The sequence below is a fragment of the Orycteropus afer genome, unplaced genomic scaffold (genome assembly GCF_000298275.1).
Source record: "Orycteropus afer afer isolate SDZICR_OR568_19922 unplaced genomic scaffold, OryAfe1.0 scaffold00207, whole genome shotgun sequence".
Lineage (NCBI taxonomy): Eukaryota > Metazoa > Chordata > Mammalia > Tubulidentata > Orycteropodidae > Orycteropus > Orycteropus afer.
The window spans coordinates 4,480,598-4,495,865 of record NW_006921794.1 but is presented as its reverse complement, the minus strand read 5'-3'; the positions used below and the strand labels follow the sequence as shown (position 1 = coordinate 4,495,865).

Sequence of the window (15,268 nt, the reverse complement as noted above, 5' to 3'; positions counted from 1 at the left end):
GGAAAAAAGCTTGATGTTCTTTCCAGCTGACATTTAAAGGAAAGCTTGGTGACATTCAGGACCTCTGGAATCATCCATGAAGTTATGGAGGCGAGAAGGAACTTGAGGATGGGCCAAAAAGACTTCACAATGTGAACAGTACTGATTTAAGCTGATTATTTGTCTAAACCCTTCCCATGGATGAGGCAGAGTGGTCAATTCTGAGAATGCCCTAGCTCTCTCTGCACAGTGCTGCCTCAGCAGAGGCAACTCAACTTCCCTGGAATGTGGAGCAAGAGTATGGGTCTAACCCTGAAGGAACACATCTCTGTATCAACTTATTCACCATGAAGCTCCTTGTTAGTAGAAGTTTGAGCACTAGAAGATTGGAAAACCCATCTCTGCTTGCTTTCAAACCACCAGCGTAACATTCAGAGATCCATCTTAGTTTGTTATATACTCACTATATCATTAATGAATTCTAAGAATCAAAGCTTGTTTAGGAGTTTGTTCTTGTGGGGGAGGTTGTTACTCTGAATAAATGTGTCCTTGTAATAAATAAGAGTGGAGTGCAGCTGGCTATTGAAGTAAAGAATTAGTCTGGTTCATATTGCTTCCAGTTCTTCAAACCTGTGATTATAACTATGGCCAGATGACTTGAAATAAGTAAATGTACTTCACAACATACTGCTGTGTTCAATATATCTTTAAACATAAGTACAACAACGTTAAGTGAGCCTGAATTAATCATAAAAACATATGAAAATGCTGGGGAAAGCAATGTGCCTGGTGAGAGTGCACAGCATTGGGGAGCTCAACTACCTGAGCTCAAATCTGAATTCAGTATTTAGTGGGCAAGTCATTGAATTTCTCTTAGCCTTAGTTTCCCGTGTAAATGTTAGGTCATGTTATCAAGCTTGCAAGATTATTGCAAAGACTAGAGATAACATACATTAAATGCCTACCATAAGTGTTGTTGTTAGCTGCCATTGTGTCAACTCTGGATCATGGCGACCCCATGGGTGCAGAGCAGTGCTGCTCCATAGGGTTGTCAAGTCTGTGACCTTTTGGAAGCCGATCACAAGGCTTGTCTTCCAAGGAAACTCTGTGTGGGGTCAAATCACCAATCTTTATTCAAGGGCAATGGGTTTTTCGGCTAATGAGTGTTTAATCATTTGCACCACCCAAGACTCCTGCCTAACATAATAAACCAAAACCAAACCAAACCCACTGTCATTGAGTCGATTCTGACTCATAGCAACCCCCATCTGTTTTCCAAGGCAGTACATCTTTGTAAACGTAGACTGCCCAGTCTTCCTTTAGCAGAGTGGCTTGTGGGTTTGAACCACCAACCTTCTGGTTAGCAGTCGAATACCTTAGGCACTACACCACCAGAGCTCCTTTCCTAACATAATAGATGCCCTATAAACAGCAACATTTATAAGCAGTGACTTCAGATTTTCCAATCTGACTTTTTAGTTTATTACATTTCACTGCACAAAACAGTTGCTCAATCAAGCTGTGTATTCCTATTGCCTAAATGTCTCCCAGGCTACCTCAAACTTCTCATGTATGAGGATCTATTAGCAAATGTGCCATATTAAATAACCTGCCCCAAAGACTGTATGTCTCCAGAAAAAGAGAAAACCCTGAGCTTTTGTGCAGTCTTTTTTTTTAAGTATAGTCATGAGAGCACAGATCATAAACAACAAAAAAGTATAAAGTGCTTTCACATCTTATGCAAAGGCAGCACCTTGCCTTTTCTGTGTACTGACAGATAATGAATCAACAACACAAGGCGGTCAGAAACCTTTCCTACTGGCCTACACAAAACGGGCATTCCTCTGAGCCCTGAGTTGATGGTGATTTCCAAAGCAACCTAGGGACAGCTAGGGAAATCCACAAGCCTTCTGAAGAAATAACTTGGCTTTGAAGGCATTACTGATCTACTGGATCTCTTCTTGAGACTGCTCTGAATAAGGATAACTGCATGGCTGAGAGAAATTCCTGAAGATCCAAATTTTCACCTAGCTTAACCAGACAGGAGACGTATGACCTTGGGCAAGTGCCTTTACCTTTATGAACCTCAGTTTTCCCATCCCTAAAATGGGAGGGACAATAACTGCTCTATCTGTCTTCGAGTGTTGCTTGAAAATACAATTGGAAGCATTTAGAAAAGCACAAATGGAAGCTATGACTATTATGATCGCTAGCATCACCAGTCACACCAAATCTATTCTGCAAACCTCAGCAGGCAGGACAATGTCTTTCTCAGGCCTCAGTCACAAGTTGTTCTAGAACCAGCTACTAACACTTGCAGAACTAAGCTTTCCCCCCTTCTTTATGATTCTTCCCTGCCAGTTATTAGCAAGGCAGATGCCACCTGGCCCCTGTGCAGGATTGGAACTAAAAGGCCCCTATTCACAATCGTGCCAAGCGACATAAGGAGACCTGGTGGTGCAGTGGTTGAACCACTCAGCAGCCACCCAAAAGGTCAGCAGTTCAAACCCACCAGCCACTCCACAAGAGAAATATATGACAGTCAGCTTCCATAACAATGTATTGCCTTGGAAATCCTACAGAGCAGTTCTACCTGTCCTGTAGGGTCGTTATGAGTCGGAACTGACACAAGGGCAATGGGTTATGGCCAAGCTACATGCTCCCACTAGAGTAGCATGGGGTTTCAGACTGCCCTTTGCACTCCTGCCAGCAAAGAAGACATGCAAATCAGGAGCTTCTATGATTTCAAAGCAAATGACCCTAACTAAAAAGATTTTTACCTAGGATTTTCCTCCACTTGTTATGTTTTTATGCATAACTTCTTATCTGTACTTGATTATGCTGGAATAAGGCTCTGAATATTAATGGTTGGAATTCATAATTCAGCGCTGTGCCTTTTCTACTGATTAATTCAAGGACATTTTATTTCTTAAGAAGCCTGGTTCCTGGAGTAGTCAAACACATTTTCCTGGACACTCATTTAAACTTAGAATATTTATCTCCCAATTCAAGTTGAAAGCAGGGGCTCAGCCTCACAATCATTTCTGCCTTAAAAGATAACTATGTTGGACAGTGAAGTTGCTCAGCTTCAATTTCTCAGGAAAACTTATTTTGAATCTTGCAGTAAAGCCAGAGCTCTTTGCAAATTAATGGAGTTGTATTAAATAATACATAATGTGATTATAGCCTTGCTTGGACTTCACCTGTGCAGAAAATGGGAGCTTTTCTAATTGATTTTTAACTTGGCTGAGAAGGTGGAAGGGGTCAAACCCGGAACACCAAGTCACATTGCACCAGCCAGCTAGGAGAAAGATAAGCCCTTTAGGTTAACTTCATCTGGCTGGAGAAACACATAATCAGAGGGTTGAGTCAGGGTTTTCACCAAAGCTGAGTGGCCTGTGGCCTCTAAGATAAGTCAAATTCAAATTTCCAGGACAGCCTTCAATTTCTGTCTAATGCTACACATGACTATAAGTGTTCCTGCTAAGACAATAGTGGGTAACCACCAAGAAAGAGAGGGGGAGACAGCAAAGTGGAAAGAGAATGTAAGAGGAAGGGAGCTCTGCTGGAGTAGTGCCTAAGGCATTTGACTGCTAACCAGAAGGCTAGAGGTTCAAACCCACCAGCCACTCCTCGGAGGGAAGATTGGGCAATCTACTTCCGTAGTGATATTGCCTCGGAAACCCAAGGAGAGGTCACTGTGAGTCAGATCAACTCGATGGCAGTGAGTTTGGTTTTGGTTTTTGAATGTTGTATAGCAAGAGCTCTGGTGGCACAGTGCCTAAGGCATTTGACTGCTAACTAGATGGCTGGTGGTTCAACCCACCAGCTGCTTGATGGAAGGAAGATGGGGCAATCTACTTCTGTAAAGATTTACTGCCTTGAAAACCCAGTGGGGTCACTGTGAGTTGGAATTGACTCAATGGCAGCGGGTTTGGTTTGGTTTTGGTAGTGCCACTATAACAGACATACCACAAATGTATGGCCTTAACAAACAAGGATTTATTCTGCTACAGTTTAGGAGGCTAGAAGTCCGAGTTTAAAGTGCTGGCTGTAGAAGATGGGTGAAAGCCCCTCAACCTTGTGATTCTGTTCTGCCTCCTGTTTTAGGCCAACCAGAGCTGGAGGCTTTTTCTGACTCACACAGCTTTTAGCTACTGAGGCTGGTGAACCCAAGATTGATAAGCAAAATGACACATTCCCAAGATTAGCAAGCAACACAGCAAGCTACTAGTTCAAGTGCAGAAACAGTTCCAAATCAGCAGGCAGCGTGGCAAGCTGTTGAATGAAGACTTGGCCAAATGTAGGTTCCAGACAGTTGTACCAAGAATCTAGAAACCTTTCTCAAAACAAACGGTCTCTTTATATACTGGAAGCAGGCCATATCCTGAAGGCAAATTAGCTACTCACAGCAGATTCTACTATGAAGTTGGTTACACTACATTCAGTCTCATTTTGGGGAATAACTGCATCCAGCTGCCAAGTTAACTATCTTAACTCCCACAGGGAGGGAGAGAAGAAAGAAAAGAGGGAGAATATTTGGAGGAGTGGAGGAAGAGAAAGGATCTCTGGTGACACAGTCATTAAATGCTTGGCTGTTAACTGAAATATCAGGGATTTGAATCTGCCAGTCACTCTGCAGGAAAATAATGTGGCAGTCTGCTTCCGTGAAGATTTACAGCCTTGGAAACCCTCTGAGCAGTTCTGCTCTGTTCTGTAGGGCTGCTACAACTTGGCATTGACTGGATGGCAATGGGTTTGGTTTGGAGAAGGAGAAGGAGCCATGCAAAAGTAAGATAAAATGGAAAAGATTCACGGGGCGGGGGAACAGAATTAAAAAGGGAAGGCAAAGAAAGGTTATTAGGGATGGAGGACAAGGAAGAGGATTGAGGCAAAGATAGAAAACAAGAAATAAAGGATGGAATAGGAATAGGAAGAAAAGGTAAAAGAGAAGGAACATGAAATTGGGCACAAAGAGGATGGAGGAAAGGAAATAAATGGGAGCAAAGCTGGAAGCAAAACCAACAAATAGACAAAAAGAAACAACACAAACAAACAAACAAAAATGCAGAGTTGAGGTTTGCAGAGAGAATCTGAGGCTCTTTTTAAATGGCATGAGCACTGCAATGCTGATGTGAGCTTATCCATGGCTTGAATCGTCTTGATCCCATTTTCTTCCTGTGTTCTACTTTTCCCAGCTATGAAGAACACGACCGAGGTACTGTAAAATAAATGCTGAAGGCTCCATACAATACAAATGTGCTGCCTTTGATACCAGTGAGGAGTGGCTGCTTATAAAGTCCAGGAGGGGGTGAGGGTGGTGGTGTTTTGTTCTGTTTGTTTGTTTTTATCAAGATAATGTTTGAAGAGAAAAAAAGAAAATGCTTACTTTAGAAAGCTCTTGCTGGAACTTCTCAGAGAGTATGTGAGCTATGAATTCCAACTTCTCCACTCTCTCCACTGGAAAGGTGGCATCTGGCACAAGAACAGAGCACTGGCAGGTCCCGTGGCTATCCATGGAGCCGGTGAAATTGGAAAATGGCTGTAAATGAAAATAAGTTCAATATCAATTACAAGTTGGAAAATGAGCATTTGGACAACTGGAATGACAGAAATTGGCTCCTTGAGAGAGTGCTTGCTGTTGTTGTTAGTTGCCCGTTGAGGGGCCCCTGACTCATGGCTACCCCAAGCACAATGGAACAAAACACTGCCTGGTCCTGTGCCACCCTCCTGATCAGTTGTAGATGAAACCTTTGTAATGCATGGAACTTTCATTGATTTTTGAAAGTAGATCACCAGGCCTTTGCTCTTAATCTGCCTTGGTCTGAAAACACCACGGAAACTTGCTTAGCATCATGGTAACATGAAAGTAACCAGTGGCAAATGGGTAGTGGCTGTTCACGAGGTACACTGGTCAGGAATTAAAGCCAAGTCTCCCACATGAAAGATGAGAATTCTACCACTGAACTACCACTACCTCCAAGAGAGTGCTAAGAGACAAGCGTGCCGTGTTTTCACAGGTGGTACTATGTATAGCAGTTAGGCATAGCTCTACCTATTGGACTAAACAACTATGTCAGCAGCCTTTACCTAAAGGAAAATCCTTCATTCTTCAGGAATCTTAAAGGAAATTATTACTGCCTGTATGTAATGAAATCATTACTATTTCTATGTATAGAAGCACTTGGCTGCTAATCAGAAGATAGGCAGTTCAGACCCACCCAGTGGCTCCACAGGAGGAAGACCTGGCAATCTGTTTCCATAAGGAGTGCAGGCTAGAAAACCCTTTGGGGCAGTTCTCCTCTCCCACATAGGATTGCTATGAGTTGGAACCAATTCAATGGCACCTAACAACAATAACAATATGTAAGGGAAAAAAAAAATAAAGAAGCATTTCATCTACCCTTAGACCTGAAGAACTAGATGGTGCCCAGCTATCATTACCAACCATTCTAATCAGGGTCACAATAGATGGACACTAATAGATCAGGAGTAAAGTGGAGAATAGAACTCAAATTCTTAAAAGTCCAGATTTACTGGACCACTTGAAAGTAGAGGATGCCCTAAGACTATTGTCCTGAAACACACTTTAAACCTTAAATTAAAACTATACCCTGAGGTCACCTTTCACTGAAATAACAGATTGGCACACAAAATAAAGGATATCACTCATGAGTACAATGCTCAAATTAAAAAAAGAAAGAAAGAAAAAGAAAACATCGTATGAGACCAAATGATCAACAATTAATCTGAAGCAAAAATGAAAAGAAAAGGGGGCAGGGAAACTAGAGTGCTGGAAACAGAACAACCAGAAAGCAATGAAAGAGGGTACGAAAAATGTAATGTCACTGAACAATTTGTGTAAAAATTGTCAACTAAGTTGTTGGGTAAACTTTCACCAAAAAAAAAAAAAAAGAAAGAAAGAAATATAAAAAAAGAAAAGAAAGAAGCAATGAGAGTTCTAGGTTTGTGTTTCAACTCTACCACTTGCTAGACATACTTAAGTCTCAGTTTCCTCATCTATAAAATAAAAATAGCCTACTTTGCAGTCCTGTACCAAGTATTAAATGAGTCATGTGAACCAACTCCTTGGCACATGGTAGTTCTTCAGTAAATGTTATTTTCCCTTTCCTTCTACTTACTCATTTTCCTCCCCATTGGCCCAACCCTAGTCCAATTCCTCCCAATAAGAAAAAGTAACCCATCAAGGGTGTGGGTTACATTGAAAATATATCATGCAAATTGCTGTCCAGTATTCACCTAGGAAATTATTTAATTAATATGAAAAAAGGTAGAAACAAACTAGTCACTCATCAGAAACTGAACAATGCATGAGTTCAAAGCTATTGTACAAATTTTTTAAATAAAAGTTTTCCTGTTTACTACTTATAGAAAAGATATTTCAAAATATTTGATGTTTCTTTAAGATATTCAGGCTCACACTTCAGTGTTGCTGCATATTTTTAAGTGACAGATTGGAAAGATCCTATTATTCTTATGTACTCTTTGAACTTCCTCAAGAGGATTCCAGAACAATTAACATTTTTTTTTTTTTTTTTTTTAATTACCTCTATTACCTTAGAGGGGAGCTCTGGTTGCATAGTGGTTAAAACATTCAGATGCTAACCAAATGTCTGGTGATTCAAATGCAGCAAATACTCTACAGGGGAAATAAAACGAAACATCTGCTTCTGTAAAGAAATCCTTTGGGGCAGTTCAGCTCTGGTCCTACAGGGTCTCTGTGAGTTGGAATTGACTCAATAGCAATGGGTTTGGTTTGGTTTGGTTTGGTTTACTACCTTAGAAAGTAACTCTTGGCAACCACCTGGCTGTATCTTTTAATGATGTAATCTGACAGCCAACTCATAGCTCACAAGTGAGTCATTAACCTGAAGGGTATTTTTGTGGGACTACCAAGGGGAGAGCAATGGTTCAGAAATTTGAAGAGATTCAGGCTAGACCTTTCAAAGCTCAAGAGGTCAGCTGGCTGCAGCTGAGAGTGTATGCTCTATGCATACCAACCTCCACGACTTCTGAACAAGCTAGAACTAGATGTTTCCACACTAGTTGTCATCAAGTCAGTTCCAACTCATGGTGATGCCATGTACATCAGAGTAGAACTGTGGTCAATAGAGTTTTCAATGGCTGTGATCTTTTGGAAGGAACTTTAGTGGTGGAGTTGATAAGGCATTTGGCTGCTAACCAGAAGATGAGTGGTTCAAACCCACCAACCACTGTGTGGAAGGCAGATAAGGTAATCTACTTCCGTGGAGATTTACAGCCTTGGTAACCCAATGTAGGTCACTATGAGTCAGAATCAACTCAATGGCAGTGAGTTTGGTTTTGTTTGGTGATCTTTTGGAAGTCAATCACCAGAACTTTCTCCTGAGGCGCCTCTGGGAATATTCAAACTACCAAGCTTTCTGTTAGTAGCTGACCACTTAGCCATTTGCTCCATCCAGGAACTCCTAGATGCTTATATAGTCAAGACTTATTCCATCCGTGACCTCTGGGTCAATTCTGGCTTTGGCAACTAGCTTGCTTTCCAATTTAATCTAAGCTTTAAGATGAGAAGAAAGAAAAAATACATACATGTTTGCACCTCAAACTCTCTATTCCAGATAAACTGTTAACATTGGCCCCTTTCTTTTTCAATCACAGCTCCACACCTGCAGGAATTTGGGAGTAATGAGGGAGACAAGTAGATCTATGCTGAACCCAGAAGAGGAATGGGGAAGGGGCTTAGCCAGGGATGCATAAGGACTGGGGAAGATGCCAAGAGCCTGTCAGAGGGGTTGAGTTCCCTTGGAACCAGCTTTATCACTTCTTCTGAAGCTAGGGAAAAGGACTTCAGCTCAAGCATACTGTGGTGCAGTGAATTACTTGGTATGGCTTTTCTAGCCATAGTCTTTGTAACTCCCACCAGGTTACTGGATGAGACCATGCGAATAAGGTGTGTAGAACTCTGATGTTGGGATTGGTTAGTTTTGTCACATTCCTAGGCTTAAAATGAGCCTTCCTAGTGGCAGAAAGGGAATCTCACTGCCATCAAGAGAGAAGAGCTGGAGGTGAAGTAGAGTGCATCCTTGGACCCGAGATCCTTGCACTGGACCTCCTTGGCAGAGATGCCTGGCAGAGAGATTGCCCAGCAGAGAGAGAGAGATACTCTGACAGAGAGAGATGCCCCAGCAGAGAGACGGTTGCAGTGGAATCAAGAGGCAGGAGACAGAGCAGCAGGCTTACCTGGCCCACAGAGCAAGGCAGCTGAGTGCCCTTGAGTAGGAAGCTTGCTGGGAGAGTGAGGTGTACCTCACTATTGGCAGAGCTAAAACAGCTTTATAAAACTTGCATCATGCAGCAGCCAGGCTGACAGGCCAAGGGCCAGAGAGGCATGTTTGAGGGCATAGCAGAGGGGAGGCTGTCCTGATCAAAGAATTGTATCTTTTGATCCTTGTATCCTGAGCACATTCCTGAACCTGAATTGTAGCCTGTTACTTCCTTAATAAACCCCATAATCGTGAGTATTGTCTGTGAGTTCTGTGTGGCCATTGCAACAAGTTATTGAACCCAACAGAGAAGTAGTGAGTGCCATAGGAGGGAAGGTTGGTGTCAGAATTGGTAAAAGGCTGGAGGGTGATGGCATGTCTGGCCTCATAAGAATAAGCCTTGGGCTGCTGATGGAGATTCTGTCTTCCTCTTGTGAAGTTACAGGTCAGAAGTTGCCACGCCTATGCCCTTTTTGCACATACGAAGGTTTTTACAGGAAGGCCCAATATATCATGGACTTTTGAAGAAATAACTGTTAAACAACAACAACAAAAAAAAAAAAACATCCATTGCATTTTGACAAAAAAGAAAACAACTAAACCTATTGCTATCAAGTCAATTCCAACTCATAGTGACTCTATAGGACAGAGTAGAACTGCCCCATAGGGTTTCTAAGGCTGTAATCTTTACAGAAGCAGACTGCCACATCTTTCTCCCACAGAGCAGCTAGTGAGTTTGAACAGCTGAACTTTTGGTTCACAGCTGAGTGCTTTAACCACTGTACTACCAGAGCTCTTTTCTGCATTTTGACAAGGGGAAGTTAATTAGCTGCATAAGATAGGGCTAGGCCATTCTTAGAGTTCTCTGAAAAACCTGTCAACTTATACAAACAGTGGCTATCATCAAGCAGTCTCTAGACAATCAACTAGCAACCACCAGCTAACAACTTTTTGTCTGAAGTTCACCTGAAAGGCAGGCAAATAATTATGAGCCCTGCTGACAGCCATTCCATTGGCTTCTATTGAATATCTCTGTCCCAACACCATGGACTCCCCAGCTTCCACCCTGCTTATCATCCACCCAGCATGCTCAGCTGACATCAAAATGGTTCATAAGTTTGATCAGTGTCTCCCGTTAGAGATATTTCTGCTCCTCACATTCAAAGACAATGAAGCTAATGGTGATGGGTCTCTCTCTGTGGTGAATGCTTAAACTCTGCATAAGTGTAACATGGGGAATGGGAGACAAAGACAAGTGCTTGTTCCCTTCGCCCATGGGAGGGTATACGATCCCCCGTTATTGAGGGCAAAATGTATCCTCAACAAATACTCTCCACTAGTAGGTTCACACTCACTCAACATGTATGCAATTAGCTTTTACTGATGTCTACACGGTGGCAGGCTCTCGCATTAGGGAGACAAATAAGATCTAGTGCCCATCAGGTGAATCAGGCCCATTGTCATTATGAAAGCTCTTACATCTTTTTTCCCAAAAGCCCCTTATCCTGATGACAGAAGCACGTGACTCATAATCTGTCCTGTGGTTCCAACTATGCCAATTGCAAAGCGTTTAGCCTTTTCTCCATCTCTGAAATGAGGACACTGATAGCGACCTCCTCTTTGGAGGGCGACATCCGAAGCATGGAGAGTGCTCTGAGTGCCACAGCAGAAGGTGCGACTCACATTTGTGATTTAAGATTGCAATTGGCTCTAATTAGCAGCCAAGCCTAAGTGCCTGCAAAGATTCAAGGCATAAAATAATGGTACTCAACATTTTCAAAGTGCAGAAAATGATACGTTTGGAACTTGCTCAATGACAGTTATAAAAGGGTTTCCACTACTTTCCAAAGGGCTCATCAAACTGACAGCCAGTCCCAGAAAATTGGGTTTATAGTGGAAATGACACCTAGTTCATTATAAAAAAAGAAGTAGGAATTTTGATACTTTCTCACCAGAGAGAGATAAGAAAACTGGGGAGGAAATTAAAACCTCTAAGCACAATTTAAGTACCATTTCTTATCTTCTTTTAAATAACTTATCTCCTTACCAGGCAATTGACACTTTTGATTTCTGTATTTCTTGACCTATATTTTATTTTCTGTTATTTTAGTCAATGGCCTTACCCACACACTGGTTTCTGATGGATGATGAAGGCCAGGTTTCTTTATAATTAATTATTATTGCTAATCTCCACTTAAAAAAAAAAGTATTAACCAATTCTAATCATTCCTAGAAATCATTTCGTATCACTGAATAAAACAATGTATCTGATTTCTGACTACAAAGAATCCTTGTGCATATTTATGATTCTCAAGTCTTTCTCCTCTTAAAAATAAATAATTTTTCATTTCTGCTCCCTGGAAATACAGAAAGCTGCATATAGAAAGATAATGAAAAGCATGAGCCCACTACAATTGAACTCTACTACTGGCTACATTAGTAACTTTAGGCCAATGACTTCATCTCTCTAAGCCTCAGTTTGCACATTGCTGAAATGGGACCATTCATTTTACCTAACCCCTCAGGAGTTAAATAAGATAATATCTATTGTATACTTAACCTTATCCCACACTCAGTGAGCGTTGTTGCTGCTATTTCTATCTGGAACCTAAAAACAAAAACATTTTTTAATCACCACCAACTCTTCAGTGTGAATATATTCCTGGTAGTCAGAATGAAAAAAACAAAGATTCAAGCAAAAGCCTTTTTCATCCCTCTTCTCTGCTCTTCCCTCGCATTTAAACACTATCATGTAAGCAGTTACCTGGCCTGTGAATAAAGACCGTAGAAGAGCAGCAAACTGAGATTTAGAGGAGTTAAGACTCTCCTGCCCCAAGTCACACCTGAACAAGGAAAGCCTACAGGTCCCTGCAGAAAGACCCACAGCTGATGTGGACAGACGTGAAGTAAATAACTGCTTCTTTCCTCCTAAGCCCTTCCACGCATATTCTCATTCCTTAAACCCAAAGAGAGATTCATCCTCCAGGAACAGGGCTCACTAAACCTTCTGGTTATGTAGCCTCACTAGACTAGTCCCTTTATTGTTACAGTTTTTTGTTTTGTTTGCTTGTTTTGAACTGAAAATGATCCTAAAGAGTCCCTTGAGGAAGATGTTAACATTCCAGGAAATTGTCTACGTATACTAGCACTTTCCTGTTGATGTTCTGTGCTCTCAATTCTGACCCATAGTGACCCTGTAGGACAGAGCAGAACTGCCGTATACACCATAGTGCTTCATAGGCTGTAATCTTTACAGGAGTAGGTCGCCAGGTCCTCTCTTACACTGATGGGTAGGTTCAAACCCGTCAACCTTTGGATTAGCAGTGTAGCACCATCAGGACTCCTCCCCTACTTCTGTCATAGGTCTCTCAAACAGAGGAACTGTCAGGACTCCAATTCCCTGACATGGGCTCTCACTCCCTAGAAGACTGTCCTTACAGGCTTGGGATCCCACCTGGGTAGCAAGTTAATCCCACAAACTTTCTGGAGCTACTGCTGGAAGGGGCTCTTCCCCAGTTGTTCTCATCCCCAAATATATGAGAATCACCTGTGGCAAGCTTTTTAAAACTATCTGAATTTAAGGGGGGAAAAAAAAGCTGCCAGGGATGGAGGCCAGGCATCTCTGTGTTTTTACAAGTCCCTGCTGTTTTAAATGTGCAGCCAAGGTTAAGAACCTCCTTAACAGGTTGATTCTCTCCTAAAAGCCCCCAGCTGGAGAACTGAACTGAGATGTCATCTCTCTTCCTAACAATTTAATTATTTCATCCAGGTTTTAATTCATTTTCAGGGCACAGTTAACAAAAGGAATCGTAAATCTTTTAGAGTGCCTAGGTCTATCCATCCATGAAATTGTACTCCAAACCAGAAAAAAAAAAAAAAAAAAAGCTCACTGCCGTCGAGTCAAAGGAAGAGGGAAGGAATGAACGCAGCTGGTTCAGACTTGGGAGAACTCACCTGGGATGCTGGACTAGGACCACCGCCAGGCAGGGGGATGTCCGAGCCAGAGGAGCTGCCAAAGGCGCCTGTGCTGGAGCCGAAGTCACCTGTTGAGCTGTCACTGAAGCTGCCAGAGTTGCTGGTACTGAAGCTGTCTCCTGAACTGAAGATGGAACTGGAGCCGGGGCTGGAGGTTAGGATCTCATAATTCTCCACATATCCTTCAACCAGGATGAGGAGGAAAAGAAGGCCCAGGAGGGAGAGGAGGTACAGCCTCATCTTGTCCCCTTGACTGAAGCCACTGGCTTCTGCACAGAGCCCAGGATCCTCTTATAGTTGCCAGTGGGGATTTCCCCATGGCCAGTCTGCAGGGAAAGAGGAAGCCACTAGAGGGCATGCCCCAGAGGCTCCAAACACCTGTACAGGAGTCAAGTCCACACCTTGTCACCTGCCCCACTCTGGGAGCTTCCCCTAGATCTGAGTATCTCCCACCACATAGTAACTCTAAGACACTTTTCAAGGCCCGATATCTGGTTTCCAACTTGGTAGGTCCTTGAAGAAGACCGAATCAAAGCAGTCTTCGTGAGTAAGAGAGAGCTGAGACCCTGGAAGGAAAGACAACTATCAGCCTTTTGCCTGGAAGCCACTTGCAGTTTTTCTTCCCCATTTTACTGTATGCAGCCCTCCATAGAAAGTTAGGAACTTATTTTGGGGGTAAGGGGCTGTCTGAAGCTTCTCTCTTCAGTTTCTACTGCCTAGGTTGTCTCTGATCTCTCCCATGAAATGTCCACAACTAGAAAGTTCTCTCAATGATCCCACTCTGAGGGAGACACTGGTATCATTTTATTACCACTGAAAATCCAGATAGAACTCTACACTGTCATTGTCTGCTTGATCTAGGAGAGAGAAAGCATCCAAATACATAACTGGTCTCCACTCTTCAAAGCCAGGAAGCGGCTCCAGATCCAGTTAAGGAAGTACCACACTCTGCAAGGGCTCAAGGCTGTTTCATTCTTCATGAAACTGAGAAATAGGGGTGTTGTTCTCCTGGCCCTAGGCTTCAGTTCCATTTGTACCTTAATAGCATTTCATATACCTTACAAAGGTACCAGCTCTGTCAGTCATTAATTGGTGACCTTGGGCAACTCACTTAGCCCCCTCTAATCCACCCCACCCCAAGATGTCTTGCATCTGGGGCACTTTCAAGACCTAGATTGGAGGTTTCTTTCACAGCTTAATCTCTGGGGTTCTACAAACTCTCAGAATAAGCACTCTTCGAAACAGAGTGAGATAGAGTCCTAAACCCTGGGGTACACAATTTGACACTCATGCAGAGAAGAGGCAGGGAGAAATATAGAAATGGATGACTAGAGAGTGAGCAATGGAGACAAGATGGGATTTGGAGGACAGGTCTATTTTTGGTGTACCCAAGGCACGCTGGTGCTGGATGCCTGGTCCAGTGCCCCACACTACCCCTGACTTGGCAGAATGAGTAGACACCCCAACTAGACTAGTCTTCCCATCTACTTAAGCCTCTCAGTTTTAGTATCCACACTGCCCCAGTCATCCAGGCTGTCTTTGCCACCTCCACACACACACACCCCACATTGAAACATACCGATCTGGACAATCAAGATTTCAAGCCATCTAACACCCATATTCATGTGTCTGTGGTGCTTAGAGGTGGTTAGAGGAGGTCCAGAAAGCATAGCAATGTTTGGCCATAAGATTTCTGGAAAAACAAGACAGTCCATTTACATTATCTGCTCCAAAGGCGATCTATGTATGGAACAATTGACCATTGCCAGCTATAAGTAAGTGGGGGTGTCTTTTGAAGCCCCATCTCTCAAATTCTGCTCTATATAGAATTCTGAGATTTAGCAAGTAAAAATATAGGATGCCCAGTTCAATTTGAATTTCAGATAAACAGCAAAATTGTTTTTAGTATAAGTATGTCCCAAATGGGACTGGGTCTCCGGGAGCAAGGTAAGCATGGGCGGGCTGGTGCTTACTGATCTGCACTGAACACTTTCCCTTGTTATCCTCCCGAGAGGGACCGGGTCTCTGGGAGCAAGGTAAGCATGGGC

At 42.7% G+C, this 15,268-nt stretch overlaps 1 protein-coding gene across 1 annotated transcript in view; it reads right to left on the bottom strand.

Moving 5' to 3' along the window:
• The window catches only part of OLFM4 (olfactomedin 4), a 28,409-nt gene extending 14,949 nt beyond the window's left edge, over positions 1-13,460 (bottom strand). The window contains exons 1-2 of the mRNA XM_007948192.2: positions 13,200-13,460; positions 5,369-5,521 (exon numbers count right to left, since the gene is read on the bottom strand). Of these exons, the coding sequence (XP_007946383.2) occupies positions 5,369-5,521; positions 13,200-13,460 (414 nt within the window). The remainder of the gene's footprint in view (positions 1-5,368; positions 5,522-13,199) is intronic.
• Positions 13,461-15,268: the final 1,808 nt, after the last annotated feature.